The 12,650-nt window shown below is 39.6% G+C and overlaps 1 protein-coding gene across 1 annotated transcript; it reads right to left on the reverse strand.

Moving 5' to 3' along the window:
• Positions 1 to 581: 581 nt before the first annotated feature.
• LOC128577486 (40S ribosomal protein S3a-like) lies at positions 582 to 1,440 on the reverse strand. The gene has a single exon (XM_053579723.1). The coding sequence runs from the start codon at positions 1,417 to 1,419 to the stop codon at positions 625 to 627; it is 795 nt and encodes a 264-aa protein (XP_053435698.1). The 5' UTR covers positions 1,420 to 1,440; the 3' UTR covers positions 582 to 624.
• Positions 1,441 to 12,650: the final 11,210 nt, after the last annotated feature.

The following is a 12,650-nucleotide window of genomic DNA, read 5'->3' on the forward strand; positions in this document are numbered from 1 at the left end:
ACAGATTGGAGAAGAGTTAGGAATTGGAGTATGAGATAAGCTGGGGTAAATGGTTCAGGACAGAACTCAGAATTCTTAAAGTATGAGGGAGGCCTGTTTTTATTTAATGTGGGCAGGTTGGTACAAGCAAATACCTGAGAGCTTAATGGCACGGAACAGGCCCAGACACCCTATATGGAATTCCTAAGCCAAAGTATCTCTGCCTCCGGAGTTGAAGAAACTTACATTCTGATAATTATAGCAGAGTTTCATATTTGTGTTTCAGTTTCTTAACATTTTCAGATTACATATACATTCTCATTAGTAAGTAAAACCACAAGTTCTTTCACCACCTTGAAATTCATGGGACAGATGACTTCTAATAGAGAACTTAAATCCAAGGTGATCTATCTTTCTCTTTCTATTGGGTTACTATTTTAAAGATACATCCTCTCATTCATAAACACAGACTGCTTCATTAACTACATTTAACAGGTAGCAGGGGCTTAGTTACTGACAACTGCCAGGTGGCAACTTTTCAAATTTGCTGTAACATGCTTTATTTCACACAGCACATACTTTATTTCTTTTTTTTTTTTTTCCACAAACAGGATTCTTTATTTGTCATTATTAAAAGCCTGAATTTTAGACAGATTCTTGGACTGGTGGTTCATATCCATCAGCTCGTTCAACTTTAGCACCTGTCTCGTCCCCAGTAGCTTTTCCAGAGCTACTACCTTCACCATGAAGCTCCATGAGTTTTCCCAATTCAAACTTGGGTTTCTTTAGCATTTTTACTTTTCTAACGAAGACATCATGGAGAGGATAAATAGATTGGCATGCCTTTTCTATGTCTTTTCCAATGCTATCTGGAATCAATTTATTAACAACTTCTTTCAAGTCATTGGTCTGCACCTCTCTGGTCATGATTTCCATCATTTTCTTCCGGATTTGGTGAACCTGTTGGTGCTGGGCATAAGAGGTCTTCCGTATCTGATTGTTGCGTTTTTTAGTAAAACCAACACAGAACAGACGAAGCAAATAACCATCGGTAGTCTTAACATCAACATGAGCTTCAATCATAGTCTGCCATTTTTTAACCATAGAACACATTTTGTCACGGGTAAGATCCATGCCATGGAAGTTAGTCAGGCAGTTTTTGCCCTGAACATCTTCAGTAATCAGCTTGAATTTTCTAAATGCAACTTCATCATTCTGCAGATCAGCAAGACTCACTTCAAACACACGACCTTTGAGGCCATCAGATGCAATTTTGGTTCCTTGAGTCCTGGTGACTAGTGTTTTCCCAATATTCCTTATATTGAACATAGCAGGTGCCTTCACATCATACCAATCTTTCTTAGAAAATGGATCAACCACTTTCTTCTTGGCTCCCTTTTTGCCGCCTTTCGTAAGGCGCTTGTTCTTGCCGACCGCCATGACGGTGTTCAGCGAGCCAAAAGGCCACATACTTTATTTCAAGAGAAATGTCTAATTTCACTCAACTTGTGCTCAGACTGCCACAATCTGTGCAAACTGCTCTAGGCTCTCCAAGAGGTACATGCTGGTTTTGTGATTGACAAAGAAAAAAGCAAAGGAGTAGGAAAAGCTCAAATAGAAACTACAATAAATTCTTCGTGCATCCACCCGCCCCCAGATACAGTAGTAGTTGGAAAAGGGATAAAAAGCTTAAGCAAGATAAAGCCTGTCAGGAAAAATCCAAGGTGGGAAAAACTTAATAATCACAGCTGTCTCTGATTCTTTCCCAACGAGGTTTGTTTTGCCCTTTATCCTGCTGTAAGACCTTTTCCCACTCTTGGACAATTATTGTTGCCACCACCATCGCTATTCTTTTGTTTTTTCTGTTTTTGTTTTTTTTTGTTTGTTTGTTTTTAACTACAGAGTTTCACTCTGTCCCCTAGTTTACAGTGCCATGGCATCAGCCTAGCTCATAGCAACCTCAAACTCCCGGGGTCAAGCATTCCTCTTGCCTCAGCTTTCCAAGTAGCTGGGACTACAGGCACCCACCACAACATCCAGCTAAGTTTTTTACTTTTAGTAGTGGCAGGGTCTCGTTTTAGTCAGGCTGGTTTCAAACTCCTGACTGTGAGTGATCCTCCTGCCTTGGCTTCCCAGAGTGCTAGGATTATAGGCATGAGCCATCATATCCATGCCACTGGTTTCGAGCAGTCCTGATTACCCTAGCACTCCTGGACCAGTTATGGGCAATTCCCTTTGTTCTACTAAAACAAGGTTGCATTTCTAAAGTGGAGTTTCATTAAGAAAAGACAACACAAAAACAAGAAAACCCTGATGCCTAGAACTGAATAGGTCTAAGAGTCCTGAGATTCTTTATTCCAAGACAAGGATTCCCAAAGGGGACTGCCTAGTGCAGCAGCAGCAATAGCAGACAACTCATTAGAAATGCAAATTCTCAGACTTCACCTCAAATCTACTAAATCAGAAACTCTGGCAGTGGGGCCCAGCCATCTATCTTTAAACAAGTCCTACAGGGGATTCTGATACGTGCTGAAGTTTGACAACCACTGGCCTAAGGAAACTGCCACCTAGTCCTGGGTAGTTTTGACTGGTCCCACCTTGCAGAGCACATGGCCTCCTTTTTCCTTGTACCAAGCACTTTTGGTTCTGTTTGCTGATGGCCTAGTCATTAGCAGCTAACTCTACCTTTGTGCCAGTGGACTCCATGCTCTAACATGTGCACCAAGAATTACTAGTACTAATCATTCCAGGAGTGTCCATAGTTTTCCCTCTGTTTCCCATGTGCTCTGCATCACACTAACCACCTTACGCTCACTGTACTGGTCTGTTTTGTGCTTCTATAAGGGAATGGCTGAGGCTGTGTAAGTCATAAAGAAAAGAGATTTATTAGGCCTACAAACTGCACAGAAATGTTATGCCAGCGTCTGCTTTTGGTGAGGGCTTCAGGGAACTTCCAATTGAGGCGGAAGGCGAAGGGAAAATGGGTGTGGCATGTGGCCAGAGAAGGAGCAAGAGGGGGGAGGATATGGTGCTAACCTCTTTAAAATAATCAACTCTCACACAAAGTCAGTCATTATCATAGGGAGTGCACCAAGTCATTCATGAGGGATCTGCCCACATGACCTAAACACCTGCCACCAGGCCCCACATTCTATACTGGGGATCAAATTTCAACATGATAGTTGGAGGAGCCAAACCTCCAAATCATATCATTCTTCCCTTGGCCCCCCCATGTCTCATATCCTTCACATATTGTGAAATATAATCAGCCCTTCAATAGTCCCCAAAGTCTTATCTATTTCCAGCATCAATTGCAAAAGTCTAAAGACCAAAGTTTCATCTGAGACAGAAGGCAAATTCCTTCAGCTGTGAGCCTATAAAATAAAAAAAGAAAAGCAAGTTATTTACGTCCAAGATACAATGGTGGTACAGGCATTGGGTAAACATTACCATTCCGAAAGGGCGGAATCAGCCATAAGAATGGGAAAACAGGCCGGATGATTGTCTGTAACTTAACAGGGCAGACATATTTGAGTTCCAAAATGAATACCCTTGTCTCTCTGTTCCACATCCAGGGCACACTGGTATAAAAGGTCTTCAGGAAGCCATGTCCCTATGGCTTTGCTGGGCACAGTCTAAGTGGTTGCTTTCATGGGCTAGAGGCTGGTGCCTGTGGCTTTTCTAGGCTAAAGGTGCCCACTGCAGGTGACTCTATCATTCTGAAGTCGGGAGGGTAGTGGCCCCCTTCCCACAGCTCCTCTAAGACAGTGCCCCAGTGGGAACTCAGTGAGGGGGCTCCAATCCCACATTTCCCCCTTGGCACTGCCCTAGTAGAATCTCTCTGCAGAGGCTCTGCCTCTGCAGCGGGGTTCTGTTAGGCTCCCAGGCTTTCCCATACATGCTCTGAAATCTGTAGAAGCTGCACAGCCTCTATTACTCCTGTGTTCTGTGTACCTGCAGGCTTAACACCATACGGAAGCTGCCAAAAGCTTATGGCTTGTACCTTCCTAAGCAGTGGCCAAAGCTGTATGTAGGGCCCTTTGAGCCACACCTGGAGCTGGAGTGGCTGGGATGCAGAGAGCAGCATCCTGAGGCAGTACAGGGCAGCAGTGCCCTGAGCTTGGCCCCCCAGAAACCATTCTATGGGAGAGGTAGCCTGGGAGATTTACTTAAGGCCTTTGCAGACTTTTCTCCATTGTCTTGATTACCACCTAGCTCCCTTTTAGTCGTACTATTCCATCTAGGAAATGGTTGCTCTACAGCCTGCTTGTATTTCTCTCCTGAAACATTCTTTTGTTCTCTACCATGTGGCCAGGCCTTGATTTTCCCAAATTGTTGCACTTAGCTTCCCTTTTAATTGTTAAGTTCCAACTATAAGTCATTCCTTTCCTCCCACATCCGATCGTAGGCTGTTAGAAGCCAGGCCAGCCCTTGAACACTTTGCTATTTAGAAATTTCTTCTGCCAGATCCCCTACCTAGGAGATCATCACTTTCCAGGTTAGCTTTCCAAAAAGACATAAGGCACGCACACACTGCAGCCAATTCTTTGCTAAAATGTAACAGGGTGAGTTTTTCTCCAGTTCCCAATGAATTCCTTATATTCATCTGAGACTTCATCAGCATTTGGTCACAACCACTTAACAAGACTCTATAGGGTTCCAAACTTTCCCTCATCTTCCCCTCTTCTTCTGAGCCCTCCAAACTCTTCCAGCCTCTGTCCATTACTGAGTTCCAAAGCCACTTCCACATTTTTTAGGTTTCTTTCTAGTAACACCCCACACATTGGTACCGATTTTCTGTAACATGTGTAACGGAATGCATAAGGCTGGGTAATTTATAAAGTAAAGAGTTTTATTCAGCTCACAGTTCTGTGGACTGTAAAAGAAGCATCACACCAGCTCTGCTTTTGGTGAGGGTTTCAGGAAGCTTCCAATCAAGATGAATGGCATGAACTAATAAAAGTGAGAACTCGTTATTGTGAGGAGGGCAACAAACTATTCATGAAGAACCTGCCCACTTGACCCAAACACCTCCTACTGGGCCCCACATTCAACCCCAAGGATTAAATTTCAACATGAGATTTGGAAGGATCAAACATCCAAACCACATCACTCATTATTTCATTTAAACGCTCAAAACAGCTCTATAAGGTAGGCATTATTATTCCCATCTTATAAATGAAGAAATGTAGACTCAGAGAAGGTGACTTGCCCAAGAGATCCAGGCAGAGCGTGGATTCATACCTACTTTCTCCACACTGCCTCTCCATAGCCTCATGGCTTCTGCACCTGGCACCAGCTCTGGGAGCTTCTGCAACCACATGTCAGCTATTTTGGTTAGTTGACTCCCCTCCTCATGCATTGGCCCTGTCACATGTTATTTTAGGACAAGTTATTTAACCTCTCTGAGTTTTAGTTTCCTTGTCTATAAAACAGGAATAATAATGACATCAGCATGGCTGTGCAAATCAAATAGGTAAGTGTAGGTGAATGTCTTATAAAGTGTAATAAAAATGAAAGGTATGATGACCAGTTTACAGAAGAGGAAAAGACTGATCACAGCAGTTAGCTGACTTAGACAAAAACTGCTGGCCTTCAACTTGTTATTTGAGGGTATGGGAAGACCTCTGCCCCCAAAGTATCTCTAGTTGCAACTACAAGTACAGAGGCATATTTAATAAGTATTAACTTATTTTGTATTAAAATGAAAATGTTTTCAGGCCATGGTCACAAAGTTGGGAAGAACACAGATACATTTTAATCGAGAGAGGTGAGAGTGGCCTAGAACCAGGTCACTTCCTCGGGGGAGGAATGGCCACTAGCTGCAGAAATGGGCTTTGGGCAGCGAGAGAACACAGGGCAAAGGGAGTGAGGGGAGGGCAGAAACTGCCACAAGAAGTCGGAGCGCTCAAAGGATTGACCAGCTTCATCATTCTGTTTTTGGTCCAACCACCCATGTTACCATCTAGTCCTACCTTCCTTTTAAAACATTTTTTTTTTTCAGTAATCCTATCTTTTCCCCTCTCTCTTTTCCCATCTTCTGGTTCTGAGCTCTCCAGTTTTTTCAGTTTTCTTTTTGTACTTCCTGCCCACAGATAAGACTAGTTTTCTATGAACTAGATGGTCACTCCTAGTCTTTCATCTCTTCTGTTTCTGTTTTACCGTGTGATCTGACCACATACAGTGTTTCAATTAGGGTAGAGGTCACAGAGGCAAGAGGGGGACGCTGGTGCATTCTGTGGAAACTAGCAGTGTTGCACCAACAGGACAGAAGGACAGAAGACGCTTCCAGCAACACTGGAAAGTCAGTCCATCCTTCAGTTTCCTGATCACCAATGTGACAGAGAAGCCACTATGTAAGTTCTCATGGGAAATTTTTATACAAAGATTCTCTTTTTAGGTAATTTTCTGGGTTTTCTTATATGACATGTATTTTCTCTGAAGTATTAATTTCTTAAACTAACGAGGACATTAACTCCCAAGTAAATGCTGACTCGATGATAGATACTAAAAGGAAAATCCTCTACCTGTTCTCTTTGGGGCAATTCATTCTTCGGCAAGTAATTTTTCAAAAAAGATTCCATTACAGAGTACAAAGCTTATATCCATCTGCGTTTGTTTTATTTATTTATTTATTTTGAGACAGAGTCTCAAGCTGTCCCCCTGGGTAGAGTGCCGTGGCGTCACAGCTTACAGCAACCTCAAACTCTTGGGCTTAAGGGATTCTCTTGCCTCAGCCTCCCAAGTAGCTGGGACCACAGGCGCATCTGCACTTGCTTTAAATAGGATTTTGTGTAATTTAGGCTGTTAATTAAAGCAGACTCAAGCATGGTATAAATTACAACCATCTTGAGACTCTCACAAAGAACTCATATACCATTTGTCTACTTGTGTCATCATTAAAAAGGAAAAGCCATACTTAGCCAAATGTCTGGTCCATTCAAATCAGAATTGTTTATTAGGGGACTCAGAAACATGGTGTTAAGAGGAGTGCAGAGGGTGTGGTAGTCCTCTTAATGGCAATCTCAAAAGCTGAAGACATTTCATATGATTCTCTTATAGTAAGATATCTTGATTTTATCTTCTTTCAAATGTAGCTTAAATCCTTCTTTGGTCTCTTTACAGCTCAACTTGTACTGCTGCTCGAGGTGGTTAAGTTCTGTAGGTTTACTGCCCACTGTATAAACTCTCACTTCCTTTTGTTTGTCTTGGATTTGACTCTTTTGAATTTAAAGGTCTGTGCTGAGCTCTAAATAGCTTTGATCACTATTTACTCTGTACATAGCCTTAATGATGCTTTTATAATGAAGACAATAGTGGGACCTTCCTCACAGGGTTAAGAGTAGTGAAGGAGTTAATGTATGCAAAATGCTTAGATCTGTGTTGGACACAGAGTAAGTACTAAAGAAGTGATCATTACTAGTCCTGGAAGAGAACTAATATTAACTTTGGCCATTGTCTCTATCTTCATCTTTTTGGGTTAATGAATGCTCACACTTTGAGCCCATCCCTGTATAGCCCATTCCCTCATTCTTGCAGCCTCCCTCTGCAACATGTTGAGTTTTATTTTGCCTTTCTTGACTTTTGACCCCTTGAATTAAATATTATGTTCCATATATGGCTGTCCCTGGGTTAAAAAAATTTTTTTTTCAAAAATAGAATAACATGTTATTTTATTTTCAGTTGATTTTCTGTTGATGCAAAGAATGTTATCAGACTTTCTGGCCAAAAGGTCGTGGTAAGCCAAAATAGTTTCAGAAATAACCTACAATTCCTAAATTCGTGTTCCACAGCCATTCGTAACAACAGACCTAATTATTTGTATTGTATATTTTATTTTTCCTGTGAATACTTTATCTTGTCAAGATGATCTATTGCTCTCTTTTTTCTACTCTCCCCATTTTAAGATATTTTCCAGCCATTTATTCTATGTCAGCTTAGCATTTTACTACTGAGAAAAGTTTAAAGACAGCTGCAAACACAGAAAGACCGTGGTGTATACCTTATTGTACACCACTTATAATATTTCAATAGGCCTGGGTGCATGGAAATCGTAGTGCTGACGCCCCTCTTTTCCGCAGAACGACCTACTTTTTCCTACACTTCAGTTCCTTCCATAAGTTAGCTTTCCTTGAAGCAAAAAATATTCCCCCCAATCCATACAGACTCACTTAACAACAACAAAAAAAATCAACAATATGGAAGCTTGCCAAGGGCTTTTTAAAAAATCTTTGTAAATTCTATCCCTTGTTTCCTCCTTGCCATATGTTATTTGCTGTCTTAAGGAACACTAATAGATTAGTCAGAAGCAATTTTTCCTCACAGAATCCCTGCTGCCTTCCTTCCAAAAGGTCATGTTTGACCATGACTCTAGATTTATTATTTGGCTATAAAACAGTGGTTCAGAGATTTCCAGATTTTGCTTTTTAAGAATTTTTTTCATAGACTTACTAAATGTCAGTGCTAGAAAGAACCTTAGAGATGGCCCAATTCTCTTTATTTTACAATAAGGAAACTGAGGGGCGACGCCTGTGGCTCAGTGAGTAGGGCACCGGCCCCATATACCGAGGGTGGCGGGTTCAAACCCAGCCCCAGCCAAACTGCAACAAAAAAATAGCCGGGCGTTGTGGCGGGCGCCTGTAGTCCCAGCTACTCCGGAGGCTGAGGCAAGAGAATCACTTAAACCCAAGAGTTTGAGATTGCTGTGAGCTGTGATGTGATGGCACTCTACTGAGGGTGACAAAATGCGACTCTGTCTCTAAAAAAAAAAAAAAAAAAGATAAGGAAACTGAGGCCTTTCAATAGGCCTGGGTCCACGGAAATCATAGTGCTGACACCTCTCCTTCCACAGAAGCACCTAGAAAGGCATCCACCAAGCTTGTTTCTCATCTGTTCATCTTTTAACAACTTGAGTAAAATTCTCATTCAGCATTGTGCTGAAATGTTGGGGCATGTTTTCTCTGATGCATCAAATAGAATGTTATTTTTCTTACCCTGGAATACACAGTAGATACAATTTATGGGAAAGAAGTGTTTTCAAGAACTGTACTTTTTTAAAAAGGCTTATACATTTAACTTTATTGACATATGCAAGTTGTCTTTTTGTGTGTGTGTGTGTGTGTGTGGTTTTTCTATTTTTGGCCGGGGCTGGGTTTGAACCCACCACCTCTGGCATATGGGACTGGCACCCTACTCCTTGAGCCACAGGCGCCGCCCATTGCTTTTTGTTTTTTTATTCCTATAAAGGATTCTACGCCCCAAGCATACCTACTTTCTTCTTATCATTAAAATCACATCAACATGCTCACACAGTAGAACCTCCATAGTTGACCATGTCCCTACATTGACCTAATTTGCATACACCAGACATGCACCACATGTACATATCAGTACAGCAGGCCTAGTTCCTTATGTTGACCACCTCCATATATTGACCAGTTTGTTACAGTCCCTTGGGTGGTCATCTTACAGAGGTTCTACTCTGTGGTGTTTTTTATATGCCAGGCATTGTTTAAACTATCTCTGTACGTTCTCATTTGAAGTTCAAAGGCAGGCAATATGCAATGACTGAAGACAAAGAAGTGGGTAACTCTGGGCTGGGAAAGGTAGTAACTGGATGGGGACATTGAAATGACTTCTGGGGTGCAAATTTCTGTTTCTTGACTTGAGTGACAGATGAGTGTGTGAACTATGTGAAAATTCAAATGCTCTGTGCAGCTTTCTGTAGGTATCTCATATTCCAATAAGAGTTTAAAGAAAAAAACAATACTCATGTAAGCCCTTAAATCAGCTTAAGTAGTTTTATTATTCTTTTTTTTTTTTTTTTTTGGCCGGGGGTAGGTTTGAACCCGCCACCTCCAGCATATGGGTCCAGCGCCCTACTCCTTGAGCCACAGGTGCCGCCCTATTATCCTTTTTTGACAAATGCGGAAACTGAGGTATTATGAAATGAAATACTTTGCTGAAGATCACAGAGCTAGTGTGTAGACAAAACTAGGATTTGAACCTAAGTAGTTCGGCTCCAGAGTCCACGTTGTTAACTAGTACACTATATACCACCCCTAAGAATTGATTTTTTTCAGTAGCATATTTGCTTTCTAATCTTATGTGGACTTTGCTTTTGGACCAAATTACATTCATTTTCCCTTCAATGCACATGCACACACATACACACTTAGAGGAGAAATAAAAGGAAATATAATGCCATAATTTTCCTAAAATAAAAGGAAATATAATGCCATAATTTTCCTGACCTTGGTATCTATTTTTGTGTCTATGTTTCTCAAAGATGTCCATGGTGAATTTCCCCATAAAACTTAAAGCATATAAACCCCAACCTCAAACTCTCAAAACAGTCTCAATTTTTTTAAAAGGCTTCCTAAAAAATCCTTCCAAACTAATCTCCAAAAGCAGAATTCAAACTCTAGTCTTATTTTCTAACCTAAACATTTGAAGGAAGGAAAACATTTTAGGTACTTTGGATTCCAGTTGACTCTACCTTTGATTGTTGTATGAATTCTGTACAAGTCAAAACAGTTTTGTAAATCAGGGTTGAATTTTCAAGATTCATTAATGTTTCTGAGAGCAGTGACGCCTTGGGGGAGGGGCAAGTGGGCAAGGGAAAGGAACTACCACTATTTGTGAAAAGTCAATTCTATACCAGATATAATATGAGAGCATCATTTAATCCTTACCATCGCTATTTGAAGTAAGTATTAATATCTTCATTTTTTTCAGATGAAGAAAATGAGGCTCAGATATCAAGTTCATATAGATAATAAGGTCCATCTGGCTCCCAAGCCCATGTTTTTCCCAATTCAATTGCACTATCCTTCAAAAAGTAGATGTCTCATGCCTGTTTTAGAGTAAAAATATCAAAAGAGAAGAAAATGATGTAAGTAGAAATATTGTTTATTTTTCCTTTAAAAAGCTCTTATTGAAGGAAAGTTTTTATTTTTTATAAACAACACATAGCTTCTTTGTGATGACATAGAAAGGTGTTTTGAACAGTACTAATTTGTTAATTCTACTCATGAGAGTGGATCATTACAGTGAATCACATTTTTCTTTAACCTGTCTCCTTAGAAAGCACTAAAGGAAAAATTATTTCAGAAATATTATTGATCCTATCACTTTTAGAACAAAAACTTCTCACTAAAACTACTGTGACCAAACGATATTAACAATTAAAGTAAGTTAAAATAAATTCAAAGTTATTATGAACCTGTGGTCCTGCCCATGGGGCTTAACTGTTAGGCATGATTTTTTTCTAATACTCCAGATATAAAGTACTCTACTTTCCATTCCTTATAATCAATATAAGTATAGTGCTTAAAAGCATGACTCTTTGGATTCAAATTCTGACTCCTGTTCTTAATAACTGTATGACTTTGGCTTGTAGGGTTATCAGATTTATCAAGTAAAAACACAAGAAAGCTAGTTAAATTTGAATTTCAGATAAACAATTTTTAGTATAAATTTATCTTATGCAGAATTATTCATTTATCTAAAATTCAGATTTAACTGTATTTTACTAGCATTCTGTATTTTATCTGACAACCTTACTTTGAACAAGTTACTTAACATTTCTATGCTTCAGTTTCCTCAATATGATAGTATAACAATACTATCATAATAATATTATAGTAGGACCTTGCTTATGAAGTTGTGGTGAGAATTAAATGGGAATATATATAAATTGCAATCACTTTACATCTCATTTACTGTGTGCAGAACCAAAGTAGAGGAGTAATACTCAAGCAGTTTGCTAGGCATGCTCACTCTGAATACTTCACTGTTTTACTAGGAAACATATTCAATAACCCAGCATTTTACAACCCAGACACAGTTTCTTCTGCTATTGTTCATATAAATGACCTTTCCATACAGCAATAACCTTTTTATGTGTTTAGAATCTGGAAAAAAATAAGAAGATATATTTAAAAATACATATTTCATGAACTAAATCCATCCTTTACAACATAGCAAGCACCTATTTCTCTGTATTTGCATAACAGGAATCTGTATATTGTCAGATGCAAAATGTTAAAATTTAAGAGCTGGTATATTTCAGTTTCTTGTAACACCTGAGAAAAACCCAAACACATAATAAAATGCAGTGTACAAATATAATCTATTTGTATCTGTTTTCATGATCTCATATTGTAAATGTCTACCACTATTTTCACAATTTATATGGAAAGCGTGATTTATCTATGTTAATTTCAAGTTGGCATTTAGCCATTTGAATGCTTACCTTCACATATGGTAAACTATAGGGATGTGTAAAGTTTCATAAAAGGTCAACAGCACAGAAAAAATGGAAGAACCAGAACAGTATGAATGATTTTGAAAAATTGGAGAAATATTAACTAAAGTTGCTGTGCACTTTCACAGCAGGCAAATGTCAAGGTTTCGCCAGTAATCTGTGCTTTAGATTGCAATAAATTGTTCCTGTTTTTCTTTCCATTGTAGAAGACACTAACTTGGCTTCATGAAACCAGGCACGCATGTCATCTCCCACCTCATTTTCTTTTGAGTGTAGGAGGGGAAATATAATACAAAATGTTCCGGTGCACAATAATCTCTTTCACAGTTGCATGCAAGAAAACCATCCCAGAAAACTTGGCAACATAACATTCAGATCTCTTCACCTCATTTCTGTTCTTTAC

The sequence above is a fragment of the Nycticebus coucang genome, chromosome X (assembly GCF_027406575.1).
Source record: "Nycticebus coucang isolate mNycCou1 chromosome X, mNycCou1.pri, whole genome shotgun sequence".
In the NCBI taxonomy this organism is placed as follows: domain Eukaryota; kingdom Metazoa; phylum Chordata; class Mammalia; order Primates; family Lorisidae; genus Nycticebus; species Nycticebus coucang.